Genomic DNA, 12,973 nt, shown 5'->3' with positions numbered 1-12,973 from the left:
GGCCTTCGTCGCTGCATGGATGCATGCAACGGGATCTTCAATGAAAACTCATTTTGCCTGCTTTCGGCCTCCGAAGCCGCCCAGTGCCGCACTCACACAAAGCGCCATCTCTGGGCCGACCAACAGGGCTCCGTGTTGCCTCTCAAGAACTAGTTAAGTACCTTTCGGACAGAGGAAAGGGTGCAGACTGACGTGTGCAGCATTTCCTGTGCTACTGACAACGACAAATGTCTGCCCTGTACGACGCTGAAGAAAACCTCGTCTAAGCAAGCTCAGAACCTTTAGTGACAAGGCGCCCCAGCGATCGACTCACAGCTTCTCTGAGTGTTCCCGACCCCACGATGACAAGCGAACGGATCTTGGATCCGGTAAACAAAGGGCTTGACGCGCGAGACGCATTTCAAGGAACAGACGAGCGACTGAGAGGAAACCACGTTTGCTTCAGCTTTTCAACGTACACAGAGTTGAGAGTAGGCGCCGGAGTGCTGCAGGGGCACTGCGTTTATTGTTGCCTGTGAGCGGCAGCGTGGGCGGCTGCTGCCTCTGGCGTTTGAGATGAAGTTGCCGGCTGGAGAGAACAAGGATGTCAAAGACCGTCCGCGGCAGATCCTCGACGAGGACCTGAGAGGCCTGCGGAGCCGAGAGCTGCTTGTCCAGGAACTGCACGCGATACCCGCAGCCAATCTGCAAGAAGAAAGACGAACATTAGGGGAAGAAGAGCGAGGCAGGGACAGCGAGTGAACAAAGCCGGAAAGGAAAGCGACTCCGGTGCGGGACAATGCGCGGCAGTTTGCAGGGGAAGGACGAGGAAACAGCGGGTGAAGAGGAGAGACAATCGACGAGAAACGAGGAAGACAAAGACGAAAAGAGCAAGAGACAACTGAGGAGAACAGAGGACAGACAAAGACGAGAACGGCATAAAGGCAACTGACAAGAATATATATGTATGGAACGAGTTGGCTGAGACACTCCCAGCCTTGGTCCTCTCTTTCCTCTTGTCTCCCGTGCTTCCCTCTGGTTTGCTTCTCTGTCAGTTCATTCTCTCGGTGTTTTCTCTCGCCTCTCTCGCTCTAATCGGCTTTCGTTCACTTTCCTGCTTTGCTCGCGCCTCATCGTTTCTGGCCGTTGATGTCCGTTGCGCTACTCAAGGGGGCGCAGTCTTACCGTTCGCAGGAAGATTTCCAGCGGCATTTTTCTGAGCATGAATGCAATCGTCATTCCCTTCTCGAGAAACTCTGCAACGATCAGCAATGAGGCACAAACGAAACACGCGAAAAGAACTCCAGTGAACAGCAAACAACCCATAACGGCTAGAAACCTCACGCACCCCCACTCTCGAAAGCCAAGCAACGAACCGCAACAGGTAAGAAGCCTCGCAAGTCCCTCTGGACAGACCCGTATATGTCAGAGACCGCAGGGGGCTGTAGAGACCGAAACAGAGCAACACCGTTGCATGCAGTGGACCCTATGGTCTCTGGATCTCGATTCACTGGACTCCTCGAATGCCCGATTTGACTTTTTATCATGTTGACAACGGTCCCGATAGTGACTTCGGTTTACTCCTCTCCCCACGAAAACAAATAATGCTGGTCTTGAAGAACTCTCGAAACGGCAAACGTCTTCGTGACGTGTCTCTTGCGTTTAAACGCGAAGAACCACTCGAAAGAAATACCTCCTTAACCTGTGAACCACTTCGCGCCCAGTCCAACAGATACGTAGCAAGCAAGCCATTGTTCAAGTTCCACGCAGGCCGCCTCTCAGGCCCCGCTTTCCCTTGGTGTAGCCTCACCGGAAACTTGAAATAAGACAGATCATCGAATACCACTCAGAACCTCAACGAGTAAAACGGGGAAAGGGCGCATGTCACTGTAGACACAAGCTGAATTGCTCCTTTACCGTTCGCGCATAACCAGCAAACGACTGACAACGGCAAACTCCAGTACCAGCGAAACCGCGGGGTCCCCGTTTCATTTGAAAGTCGGCGTTTCGTCTCCCCAGCGACAACCCACGCTGGTTTCGAAGTGAACATGCGTCTCTGGCCAGACGAAACCATCTGAAAAAGAGAGTGGTCGTTTTCTTGCGTGTGAGAGAGAAGTGCCTGGTACCGACCCCAGTGTGGGTGCATGCGTTCAAAGAAAGCCGCTGTCTCCCTTGTGAACCTGAAACGCGCTTCCTCCACGGGCGCTAGCGGTGCCCCAAAAGTCACGGGCACCCCGTCACGACGGTGAACACACAAGGCAAAGGAGGCGTCTTCCACCCGCGAACTCCTGAAAAGCCTGCAAACTTACCGGTTGCCTGATTGCCGAGAGAGGAAGCGCTCGGGAGGGCGCCGGTGGGAGAGGCAGCCTGTTGTTTGACGTTCGAGAGAAGCTGAAGAAGAAACTGGTGCAGGCACTTGAGACGAACCATGACTGGGAAGAGAAAGCCGTACAGCGCAAGAGTTTTTTGACTGAACTGGAGGACGCCGGTCGAGTGCAGCGAAGGCGCGTCTCCTCCAAGGCGTTGCTGACATATAAACAGCATCACAGGGACAGAAGCGAAGAAGAGACCGCTGGAGTCCGTACTCGCCAAGCAGCGTCGGAGGAGACACAAACGCCGAACTGTCTCAGCTGCCACAAGAAAGTGACCGTGAAAGAAACGAAACTGAGACGCATCGCGACAGATCCGCAAAACGGGGTTGCGGAGAGCGAGGACGCGGGGGCAAGAGCGGCTCGCGGAGACAGACAGAGCCCACCTCAGTGAGTAGATGTGAGAGCGAAGGCGGTCAGAGGCAGAAGCGAAAGGAACACACGAAGGATCGTGGATCGAGAAGAGAGAACACGGTGGTTTCCGTTCCATTCGCAAGAGGCAGTGGAAACGCTCGAAGACATGTCAAGCGTGAACCGCAAACGCATTGTACAGCCAGCTGTGCAAGTATCACATTGCTGCAGGTCGAGTTGGCTCTTCTGTGTCAGTCTGCTTGAACGGCTTTGCTCTCTATGCAGACGAACCGGGAAAGACAAACGGAGGGGTGCAAGACGAAAGCGGAGCACGAGATGAAACGACCGCGCGCATGCGAGGCAGGGAGTTACCAGTTTGGGCGGCAGAACCGAAACTAATACGTTTGCAGGCAACTGGTGTATGGGCAAAACTTGGAAGACACAGCTGGCTTTGAACTTTGTTTCTGAGGAGCACAGAAACGTTGCTTTCGCCTTTTATGCTCCTGGAAACGTTTTTTTTAAAATACGCTTGCAGGTTTGGCATCTTCAGCTGAAGCTCTGGTGAACCCCGCGAGATTGCCTGTTTTCAGCCGTTGAGCGGAAACGTTAAGCACTTGAACCTTGAACTGCATTTCACAACAGCCTAGAAGGGTCCCGACAACTCACTTTCGCGACGACGTGAAGAACAGGGGAAACGTGGACTTGTTCAGGCTGCATTGTGAGCGGCATGCCTCCGCCCGTTCCTCTGTTTACGTCGCCGTCTGCCCCCGACATCATCAGCTTGCTTTTCTCCTCGATTTTCTGAAGCTTCACAATTTCGTCTTCCAGAGCCCTGCGTTGCTCAGCCTTCTCCTGGCGCCTCTCGTCCCCCACACTCTGGCACAGAAGTGAACAGAACATGCAGCGACGCTCCTCTTTGGCCTTCCCGTCAGGCGAACGCGGACTTCGGCTTCCGACAGCCCCGGGGCAGGAACAGAGCAGACAGGCAAAACTGACGCAAACGGAACACGGGCGTCCAGCCTGTTGACAGACAGCAGGTTCGGAGTGATAGGGAGAGCCGAAAAACGACGGGGAGAAAAACGCGAAGCACGAACAGGAAGCAACATAAAGGCGAAGGAAGGCAAGTCGCAAAACAAAGACGGAACGAGAGGAAGAAGGCCAATACTAGAGACGAGCAGGCAAACACGCCAAAAATGAAAAAAGAGTTCGACGGAGACGGTAAGCGCCGAAACGGCAACAAGATGGGCCTGAAGGAAGGAAGTTGGCGAGAAAGGCGACAGAGAAAACAACCACGTTCGGAGAGGAAACAAGAGCTCTACAATCGATTGAACTGCATCCAGTGGCATGTGTAAGGCGCTTGCCTGCTGGTCGCGAAGGCCACTGAGAAGACGTTCGTTTCGCTGGACCGCGAGTCTGCAGCCTTCTATGCGGCGGGCGGAAATCTGTGGAGATCGCGTTCCCAACAACAGGCGGCGAGAAAGAAAAAAATCAACTAAATGGGTGAGAAGGCGCCCACGAAACCAAAGACAAGCACAGAGCGACACTCACGAATAACAAAGCAAGGCAACATGAGAGCCCAAATACACGCATCACATCATCTTAAACTCCCTGACACACACACGCATTCATATATATATATATATATATATATCTGTTCGAACTGGTGGGCAGATTTGAAGAGAGGCAAAACTGTTTGCTGGCAAATGCCTATGTGGATAAAAAACAGTCTCTGTGCAGCTCGCGATTGCGAGAAATGGAGCATTTTCACGGGAAGGAAAACATGCCCGTGAGGAACCACACCCTAGAGGATACGCGAAAACGAGACCACCTCCGGAACGCTACACACCAGCCACGAAAGAAAACGTCTCCGCCCGCGGCCCACGAAGAGACACGAAAGCGCGTTCAGTTCCGTTGTTTCGCCGTTTCGCGACAGGCATGTAGAGAGTTACAAACCAGCCGCTGCTCCTGTTCGAAGAAGGGAAGCCTTGCATGCCTCCTCACCATTTCAGTCACGCGTCTGTGCGCTTGCTCCTCCGTGAATTTTTCTGTCCAGTAGTAGAAGACAACTTCGGAGCCCACGCGTCGGTGGCAAGCATTCTTGGGTTTCTCCTCTTTCCCTTCGTCTGTTTCAGGGTGCAGCACTTCGTCCTTCCTCTCCATCGCCTTCTCTGCATCAGGCTTTACCAGGCCCCCCACTGCAACGCGAGGTTCGATCTGCATCGCAACGGCAGCCATTCGCTGAACCGTCTTCCTGAGCGGCAAACACAAGATAGTGTATGCACTCTTGGTTTCTCCGAATATAAGCCGAAATCAGAAGTAGCTCAAGGCTATGACCCTCCAGCCCTGAACCGATGGAAAGCCCCCAGCTTTGGTCGACTCTCTACTGGGGTTCGAAACTCCGCTTTCCGAAGTCTCTCATGGTCTCCTACACCTTATTCCTTTCCTGAATTCGTTGCCTCTGACTCTCCTGTCTTGTCCCGGCAAGGGCTGCGTCCCCTGGTGCTGCTTTTGTCACAGCGTGCTCGCGCCCTCTTGTCGTTTGTCTATGCATTCAAAGAGCATCAGAGGAGGTATAGAGCAACCACAAGAAGGCGAGAAAGCTACGGGGCATCCCTGTGAAGAGCCATAGCAAGACTAGGAGTCCGGACGTTACCTGTCAGGGCCGTTGACCGAAGACTCGGCTTTGGCAAGGACCTTGGAAATCGCTGGAATTGTCGCGCATCCCTCAGTTTGCAGGTGGGCAATGAAGAGACGCAGACGACGCTCGAACTGCGGGGTCCGCAATTTTCGAACTTGGTTCTTTCCAAGAGCCAGAGAAAGTGTAATGTCCTCTCGCTCCCGCCCCCCTCCCAACAGAGACAGCGAGGAGCTTGCAGGAAGGCAGTCCAGGGCCGAAGACGTTTCTGTCTTGCTCGTCTCGCCGGGATTGAAACCGTCTCCACGTCCAGCACCGGCGGCTTCCAGCGAGGCCATCCGAGGTCCTGGCACTGACTCTTTAGGCGGTGAAAAGGCATCCGACGAGGGCGCAGATGCCAATGAAGAGGGCGGAGAAGCAGAGGAAGGAGACACAGCGGGAGCCGGGATAGCGTTGCGTGAGATGATTGCCTCTGGACAATTACCTGGTACTGGAGAATCGGCAAGCGAGAGGCCGGTTTGAAGAAAAGCAGACGAGGTACTGCTTTCACTTTGAGCAGTGTCTCCGTATGTGTGTCCTCTGCTCCCTCGCCCCCGAGCCCCAGGTCCTGAATTGCCAGGAGCCGGAGTACGCGGCGCCTGCGAAAAAGAGGGGGACGTTTCAAGATCGATTGCCTCGAAAGGTTCACTCGCAGGCTCTTTACGTCTTCGTCTCTCGCGGCTTCCGTCCCCTCCTCCATTTCCTAGCTTCTTCCTTGCATCATTTGTTGATTCACCACAAGGCCCCTGCGGCTCTCCACTCTCCCCATGCACATCTGCCTCGGCGGCTTCTTGCCGAGAAACCAGAGGCACGACTCTTGCGGCCGATGCAGCGCTGTCTGCCTCAAGAACATCGACGGCTGCGTCGCACGCCAGAAGACGGGACAGTTGCTCAGGCGCATCATCGGGGAGATCCTCCGTCTGAGTCGGGAGTGTGCTTTGCAGGCATCCAGCTGGGACAAGAGACGAAGCGCCACAAAGGGACGGGGCTGCGAGAGTCGAGCCCGGGTCAGTGGGCAGTCGAGCGGAGGGAGAGAGACTTGGATGAGGAATCGAAGAAGCGAAATAGCGATACATGAAGCAACGGCCGCGCCGCTCCGCAACCTTCCATACCCGCTTCCGGCGTTCGAGCTCCTGAAGAAGAAAATGAAATCCAAAGAAACGGCACCCCACCGCAAAAACCACGGAACTGCAAGAGGTCTGCACCACACTCAACTGACACAGCAGAACATATATCCAAACGTACCCTGTCAATGGAGATAGAATGAGACAGATTGAAAGACGGAGAGATACATAAACCGAGAGAGAGACAAACTTATATAACGAGAGATAGAGAGAGAGAGGGAGACAGATAGACAGACTGACAGATATATATATATATATATATATGTAGACACAGATAATTGTGCTGACTCAGTATATGTCTGTGTGAATGAACACGAGTTATTTCGTATCGTCGGGGTGGGAATGCTGTCTGTGAATGGGTTTAGAGTGTTTACGGTTGTGCCTCGGTTCGCGTTTCCAGCTCACCGCGAAGATTTTCCCGGCACGTTTGTTGTCAGTTCCAATGTAACGCGCCACCTGAATGGAAAGAAGGCCTGCCGCACCGCTCGCTTCGAGAAGCATCACGACCTGGTCAGCCAGAGGCAGCTCCCAGGCGAGCATGCTGAAAAACAAATGCGCATGCAGTTGGGGAAAATTGATAGATAGCGAGACAAACGCACCCGAACATGGCGGCAACCAGGGAGAGAGTATATGCTGAACGGCAAGAGACAACTTCAAGAAAACATTAGTTTGTGAGAACCTGTCGAGGACGCCGCATCCCGAACTCGTCTGCGGTACGTGAACCACATCTAGCCAACCGCAAGGGAAAGCAGAGAGGCAGGAACAACGACGGCGGTGAAGATTCAAGGTAATGGGGAAGCACCCTGGAAACGCTTCACCGGTGAAAAAGCGAAACCAGATAAAGGCTAGACGTGCGCCTTGTTCGCCGCGCAAGTGTGTCGTCGAAAAACAGAAAAACTCAATTCTTCACGAAGTGATGACGCACCCATGAACGACGGGTGAAATGCAGTAGTCTCGACGCCTACCTGGAACGACAGTGAAAAACCTGGAACCCACGAGTGTAACATGAGAGAGAAAAACAAATGAAGACAATCTCGCCCTGTGTCTCGCGTACCTGCAAATCATCTCGTCTTCATATGCCTCGTCTTCGTCTCCCCGAGGATCGTCTCCTTCTGTGCTGTCTGCAGCAAGGATGTCTCCTTGCTTGTGTGGGGCTTTGTTCCCTTCCCCACGAAGCGAAGGAGACACGGAAGAAGATGAGAGAGTGGAGGAAGCGAGAGTCGCCCCAGGCTCCTGTTTGACTTTAGAAAGTGCCATGGAGGAGCGCGAACTGCGAGCACAGGCACATGACGTAAGGCGGGAACTTGCACTATATTGGTCGAGGATTTCTATTTGACAATCGAGCGGTAAACGCCCGCAGGCTCAATCGTCAACATGACTGGAAAAAGAGTCGCTGGATGGGTGTTCATTTGCGAATATCGAATCACCTCTTAATGGTAGCTGAGCAGGCCCGTGGTGTTTCATATCCTGCGACATGAAGGCTATTCCACAGCGGTTAGGAACTAGGCGCACGAACTGCCACAATCCGTTCCAGTTCACTGACGAGGGCGCAGGTCAGTCGGCGTCGGATTTCCATGATACAGAGAACGATGACTACCACACCAATCTAGTCGTGTATCCCTAGCGTACAAGGAATTCGGAACGCCCTCATGGATCACTTCGCAGGAAAGCTGTTCGACACCCGTGAGGCGCGTCCACGTTTCAGCTACGTCGAGCATGCATGCCGTGCAGCGGCCAGCAGTTCTCTACGGCCAGTCCTCCGCCCTGTCGGACCACGATTGCCTTTCCTTCTTCGTAAAGACACCCGCAGCATGACATTTTCTCGTTCTCGGAACCCAGCGGCCACACTCAGAGGCGCCGTGAAAGGAAGAGGGAGACGACGGGGGACGGCACATGCTTGAAATACCGAAATGCATTTCCTAAACACATGCACTGGGCATCTTGACGACGAACTCACTTTGAATCCTCATCCGCTCGCGTACGTCCCTGTGTCTCTCCCTGGGCGGGGCCCTGTCGTGTGGCTTCGCCTCCAGCGGCCTGATCGTCGCAGAAACGTGTGGGGTTCTCTTCTTTTGCTTGCAAGGAAGAATGAGAGAAGGCAGAAGCGAGGCAGAGACACTTTTCGAATTTTTGCGTTTGCGGACACCAAGCGCGAAGACGCCGGACTCGGCCCGCACGCATCAACTCCCCACGGAGCTTCTGGTAGAGGCGACGAAACTGTTTCGCCGTGAAGGAGGCAAGGGCGAACTGAAAAGACGCGAGAGACAGGCGGAACGCGACGGCAACGTGAGAAAGAAAACGAGAGAAGGAGACCAAGAGAAAGGATGCTCGAGGAAGAGCGAAATGCAACGGTGGCATAAAGGACGGAGGCGCAGGAAGAAAGGGTCGCCATGCACACTAAGGAGACAAGGGAGAAGGCGGTCGCACTGACCAGGACGACAGCGGCAGTCGCGAAGTGGGCAAAGACGACCACAACGCAGAGCCCTGACTCGGCATGACTCGTGAGCATACACTAAAGAAGACGACCAAGACAAGTAACAGGATCGAAAGTGAAAACAAACGAAACGAAGAAGCCTAACCTCAGCACACACGGCACGCCCGTGAATCCCGAGGAGAACTCGACGCAACGGCGGGGCGCGGCACAGGGAAACACTGCAGGACGACTGATCTACCGTGGAACATGAATTGACGCTGTCATTTTCTGACCGAGGAAATTCCATTCGTTTTCAAACTCAAAAAGCCATGCAAGAAGCCCCAATACGGCATCAAGAGAGCCGTCGCCCAGAACGACGACCGTCTGTTCCACAAGACGCCAGAGCGTCGACTATTCACACGACGAAGCGTTCGACTTCAGGGTCGGTCGTAGGCGCACACTAACGACGGCAGATACAATCTGGAAGTCGCACTCATCTCCGTCTTCCTCCGATGTGAATGCGTCGTGAACCACGCGAAGCTTGAATTGAATGCGGCCGGAAGCCGCCTCACTTGTCTTTCCAGCTGCTCAGACTGAGCGTCGTGCTGCTGGATACGCCCCCCTCCTTTGCTCGTGTCTCAAGAATGTCATGGAGCCTAGGTCGTTGGCCATTCTTTCTCGATCCCCTCGAGTGGGTCTGCCATCCCCCCGTTCTGTCGCTTGTTCGTTCTGCGTACCCTTTCGGAGGTGGTGAACGCCTCAAGGCAGAATGCATGAACTTCGCTTTCCAACATCACGTGCGTCGGCGCCCTCTGCAGCATTTCCACGACTTGGTGCTCCAACGGGAGAAGATGGTGCAGCGAGACAGTCGCCTGGACTTGCGACGGCAGACGAGGAAAGTCAAAAAATCGATAGTGCCACAGCAGCGCCGACATCGTGAGATTGGCCGGCCCTCGCGCACAGGCTGACGGCCGTGCAGACGCAGGCAGCGGCAACTGCATGTGCGTCACGAGCGCCTGGCGATACAAAGGCTTCAAATGGTGAAACACCGTTTTCGGCGGCATCCCCAAATCCGTCGCCAGCTGGTACTGCCAGTGACCTGAGGACGCACCACGAGAAAACACGGGGCCGTCTCGTTCCAGTGAGGTTGTCAAGACATCTATACAGCCATATATCTATATCTGATCATATATATATATATATATATATATATATGTGCATATATATATATATATATGTAGGGGATGGTAATTTAGGGATGCAGTTGGCATCCAAAGGTCACTAGAGTATTCTCTTGAGAATGAAAATGAAACGAAGTCCTGCACCCGTGAAACAGACGCTGTTGAGGAGGATGCGAGCGCATGGAAAACAGGCAGCCTTCTTGGCCGAAGAAGGCGAAGAACCTGAAACAAGTGGCTGGCGCCTCAAGACACGGCAGTCACAGAGGGAAGCAACAACCCGGAGAAAACGCACAAACTTTCAATCGAAGAAGCATTGCCACTGCTGAGTGGTGTTTCGAAAGCGTTAGTCTTGACTTGGTTTTTTCGTAGGAAAACACTATTTGTGAAAGCCCAGAACCTAGCTCTGCTTGAGCACCAAACGCAATTGAGGTTTGCGTGTTTAGACATTGCAAGAATCACTCCGCGAAAATTGATTTCGTTCCTTCACGTTAATTAGGAAACTCGTTAAACTCTGAACAATTGAACCCCGCTCTTCCGCCGTCGTGGTCTTGTCGTAAGACTGTTTTGCTTCTTCGACGAGAACATAGGTGGGTGCGACTGGAGGTCCGAAGGCGCTGTGTCTGTCTTCCAGCACAAGCGTCCGAGATGACACTCTCCTGTTCCACGAAACTGAAGGTCTCACCAGCGTAGCGTCGCTTCGTAATCGCCTGGAGAACAACCATTGGCAACTCCTTCATCTTATTTTCGATTTCTTCTTCATCGAGGAACGGCGAGAAGGGAAGTCCGAGCGCATTCAGCCGAACCGCAGCACTCACAGAGAAGCGCCAGTGAGCCAGGCACTGCTCTGGAGTTTCCTGCTTCACTTGTCTCTCGCTCTCCTCTTTCTCACTCTCGTCTCCATAGTGTGAGCTCTCTTCCTGTTTCCTCTCCTTTCGCACCTTCTTCTGAATGCCCCTCGTGCGTTCGAACTTGTTTCCTGCGGCCACCGACCGAGCAGGTTTCTGCGATCCGCTGTTCTCCGCTTCTCTCCGTGTTCTTGCCTTGCCTTTCGTTTTCTTCTTCGTTGCCTCCTCTCCAGCCACCTCCTCTGAACCTTGCCTTCCCCTTGGGCCGTCTCGCTCACCCTCTTCGTTTGCCTGCTGCTCTTTGTTTCTTCTGCCTGCATCCTCCAGAGTGCGTCCGAGCTCAGAGGGACGTCCGAAACGCCCTTCAGACAGAGCAGAAGAAGACAAAGAAGAAGACGAAGAAGAAGACAAAGAAGAAGACGAAGACGGAGAAGCCTGTGGACACCCGGAGCACTCTTCGAGCGGGTCTGTTCCTGTTTGCGCGTTTGCGCCTCTGCTTTTGCGAGGACAACGCGACGGCAACACAGGCGGCACTAGGGGATGGCGCCACTCGAGACGGCTGGCCTGTACATCTGCGCGTCGCGAAAAGGATAACCAAAACGGGGAAAAACACAGGAGTTGACTTGTGCGGTGCACGGGGAGAGACGGAGGACTCGAAGAAAAAGAGGAGGTGAAAGAGAGACAGTGTTCTCAACAGAAGAGAAGACACGCCACGGAGGCGACGCGACGCAAACACTGTGAACGACGCCAGTCTCTCTTCACCGGCTATTGACTGACCATCAATGAATCAAAGAGACAAACGGAGCCTTGGTGGAGACAGAGAGCGGGTGGCGACGTGAAACAGCCGCAAGGGTTGACAGACATGCCCGCGAAGACAGTGAAGCTATTCGTTTGCCGCGTTTCAGAAAGGAATCAAGAACAGTCAAGCGAAACGAAAAGAGACAAACGCCAGGTGAAAACATCGATCCCGTGAGAAGAGAAGAAGTGAACCGCAACAAGACGAGTCTCACACGATGATATCTGACCTTGGATATGATCCCTTTCCGTTTTCTGATTTCGCGGTCACTTTGCTCGTTTTCTGTACTCCTTCTTCCTCTTCTTCTTCTCTCCTTCTCCTCACTTCGCTTTCACCTTCCTGTTCGTTCTCTAGTTCTCTCCTTCTTCGCACATCCCTTTCTTCGTTTCTCGCCTACCTTGTCCCCCTGCTGCAGTTCCGACAGGCCGTGAGTTGCTCTCATCTTCCGACGCGCCTTCGAGACGTGAGAAGAAGACGAGAGGGCTGTTGTAGAGCGCTCGCCATAGCGCATCCTACGCAAGCAACGAACCACGAAAGACAAAGGCAAAGAGGCTGAAGATGAATTGGAGCCGGAAAAAAGCGCCGATTTAAACATCGTCCGCTTTCCGCCGGAGCACATGGGAGAGCTGAAACGAACTCGGAATACTTCGAATCTTTGAAACTGAAGGGAGGCAGGATGCTGAAAAACCTATTCGGCCGCAGGGACAAACACAGTGAGGAACAAAAGGGTGGTCTCGAGTTCTTTTGGACACCGCGTTGTGTAGAGAGATGTTGCGTAGAGTCCTAGCAAGGGAAGACCGTCTGTTGTACATCGACACAGTTGCGGATGCCCAGCGGCCGGTAGGCACATAAAGGTGAAACGTGGATTTGGGCAGGGGATTCGACGACGCAGGAGGCCAGAAATCTCAAAAAAACGATAGGGAAGGAGGAGGGCCGGCTTGCGCATTCACTGGTGTCGGTGAAGGTCTGCTGTTCAGAGAAGAATCAGATCGTTTCGAGAAAAAAACAACAGAGGCGAGAAGAGACAAGAAAAGAACCGTGAAAAAGCGTGCGAGTAGACACGAGAAAGCTGAAGAGGAGACGAGGCAAACGCGCCTACCTGGAACTGTCTCTTGTTGGTCGCAAACTCTGGATGGGCCGACGAGAGAAGAACAAGAAGCTCTGGAAACGTCGCGCCTCGTTCTCCCTCGAGCGCAAGCAGGTCGACAGCAGCTGCGAGCAGCTCTGCCTCTCTCATATTT

The 12,973-nt window shown here is 53.6% G+C and overlaps 1 protein-coding gene across 1 annotated transcript in view; it reads right to left on the bottom strand.

The window, feature by feature from the left end:
• TGME49_228070 (hypothetical protein) overlaps positions 1 to 12,969 on the bottom strand; it is a gene marked incomplete at both ends in the record, with an annotated part of 30,306 nt that extends 17,337 nt beyond the window's left edge. The window contains 14 exons of the mRNA XM_018780193.1: positions 459 to 684; positions 1,165 to 1,235; positions 2,289 to 2,505; positions 3,366 to 3,575; positions 4,061 to 4,141; positions 4,701 to 4,950; positions 5,353 to 6,506; positions 6,903 to 7,038; positions 7,552 to 7,767; positions 8,455 to 8,744; positions 9,648 to 10,009; positions 10,774 to 11,508; positions 12,130 to 12,244; positions 12,832 to 12,969. Coding sequence (XP_018636088.1) covers positions 459 to 684; positions 1,165 to 1,235; positions 2,289 to 2,505; positions 3,366 to 3,575; positions 4,061 to 4,141; positions 4,701 to 4,950; positions 5,353 to 6,506; positions 6,903 to 7,038; positions 7,552 to 7,767; positions 8,455 to 8,744; positions 9,648 to 10,009; positions 10,774 to 11,508; positions 12,130 to 12,244; positions 12,832 to 12,969 — 4,201 coding nt within the window. The remainder of the gene's footprint in view (positions 1 to 458; positions 685 to 1,164; positions 1,236 to 2,288; positions 2,506 to 3,365; positions 3,576 to 4,060; positions 4,142 to 4,700; positions 4,951 to 5,352; positions 6,507 to 6,902; positions 7,039 to 7,551; positions 7,768 to 8,454; positions 8,745 to 9,647; positions 10,010 to 10,773; positions 11,509 to 12,129; positions 12,245 to 12,831) is intronic.
• Positions 12,970 to 12,973: the final 4 nt, after the last annotated feature.

This window comes from Toxoplasma gondii, chromosome X (genome assembly GCF_000006565.2).
Source record: "Toxoplasma gondii ME49 chromosome X, whole genome shotgun sequence".
In the NCBI taxonomy this organism is placed as follows: domain Eukaryota; phylum Apicomplexa; class Conoidasida; order Eucoccidiorida; family Sarcocystidae; genus Toxoplasma; species Toxoplasma gondii.
The sequence above is the reverse complement of the archived record's forward strand: the minus strand, read 5'-3'. Positions and strand labels throughout refer to the sequence as shown.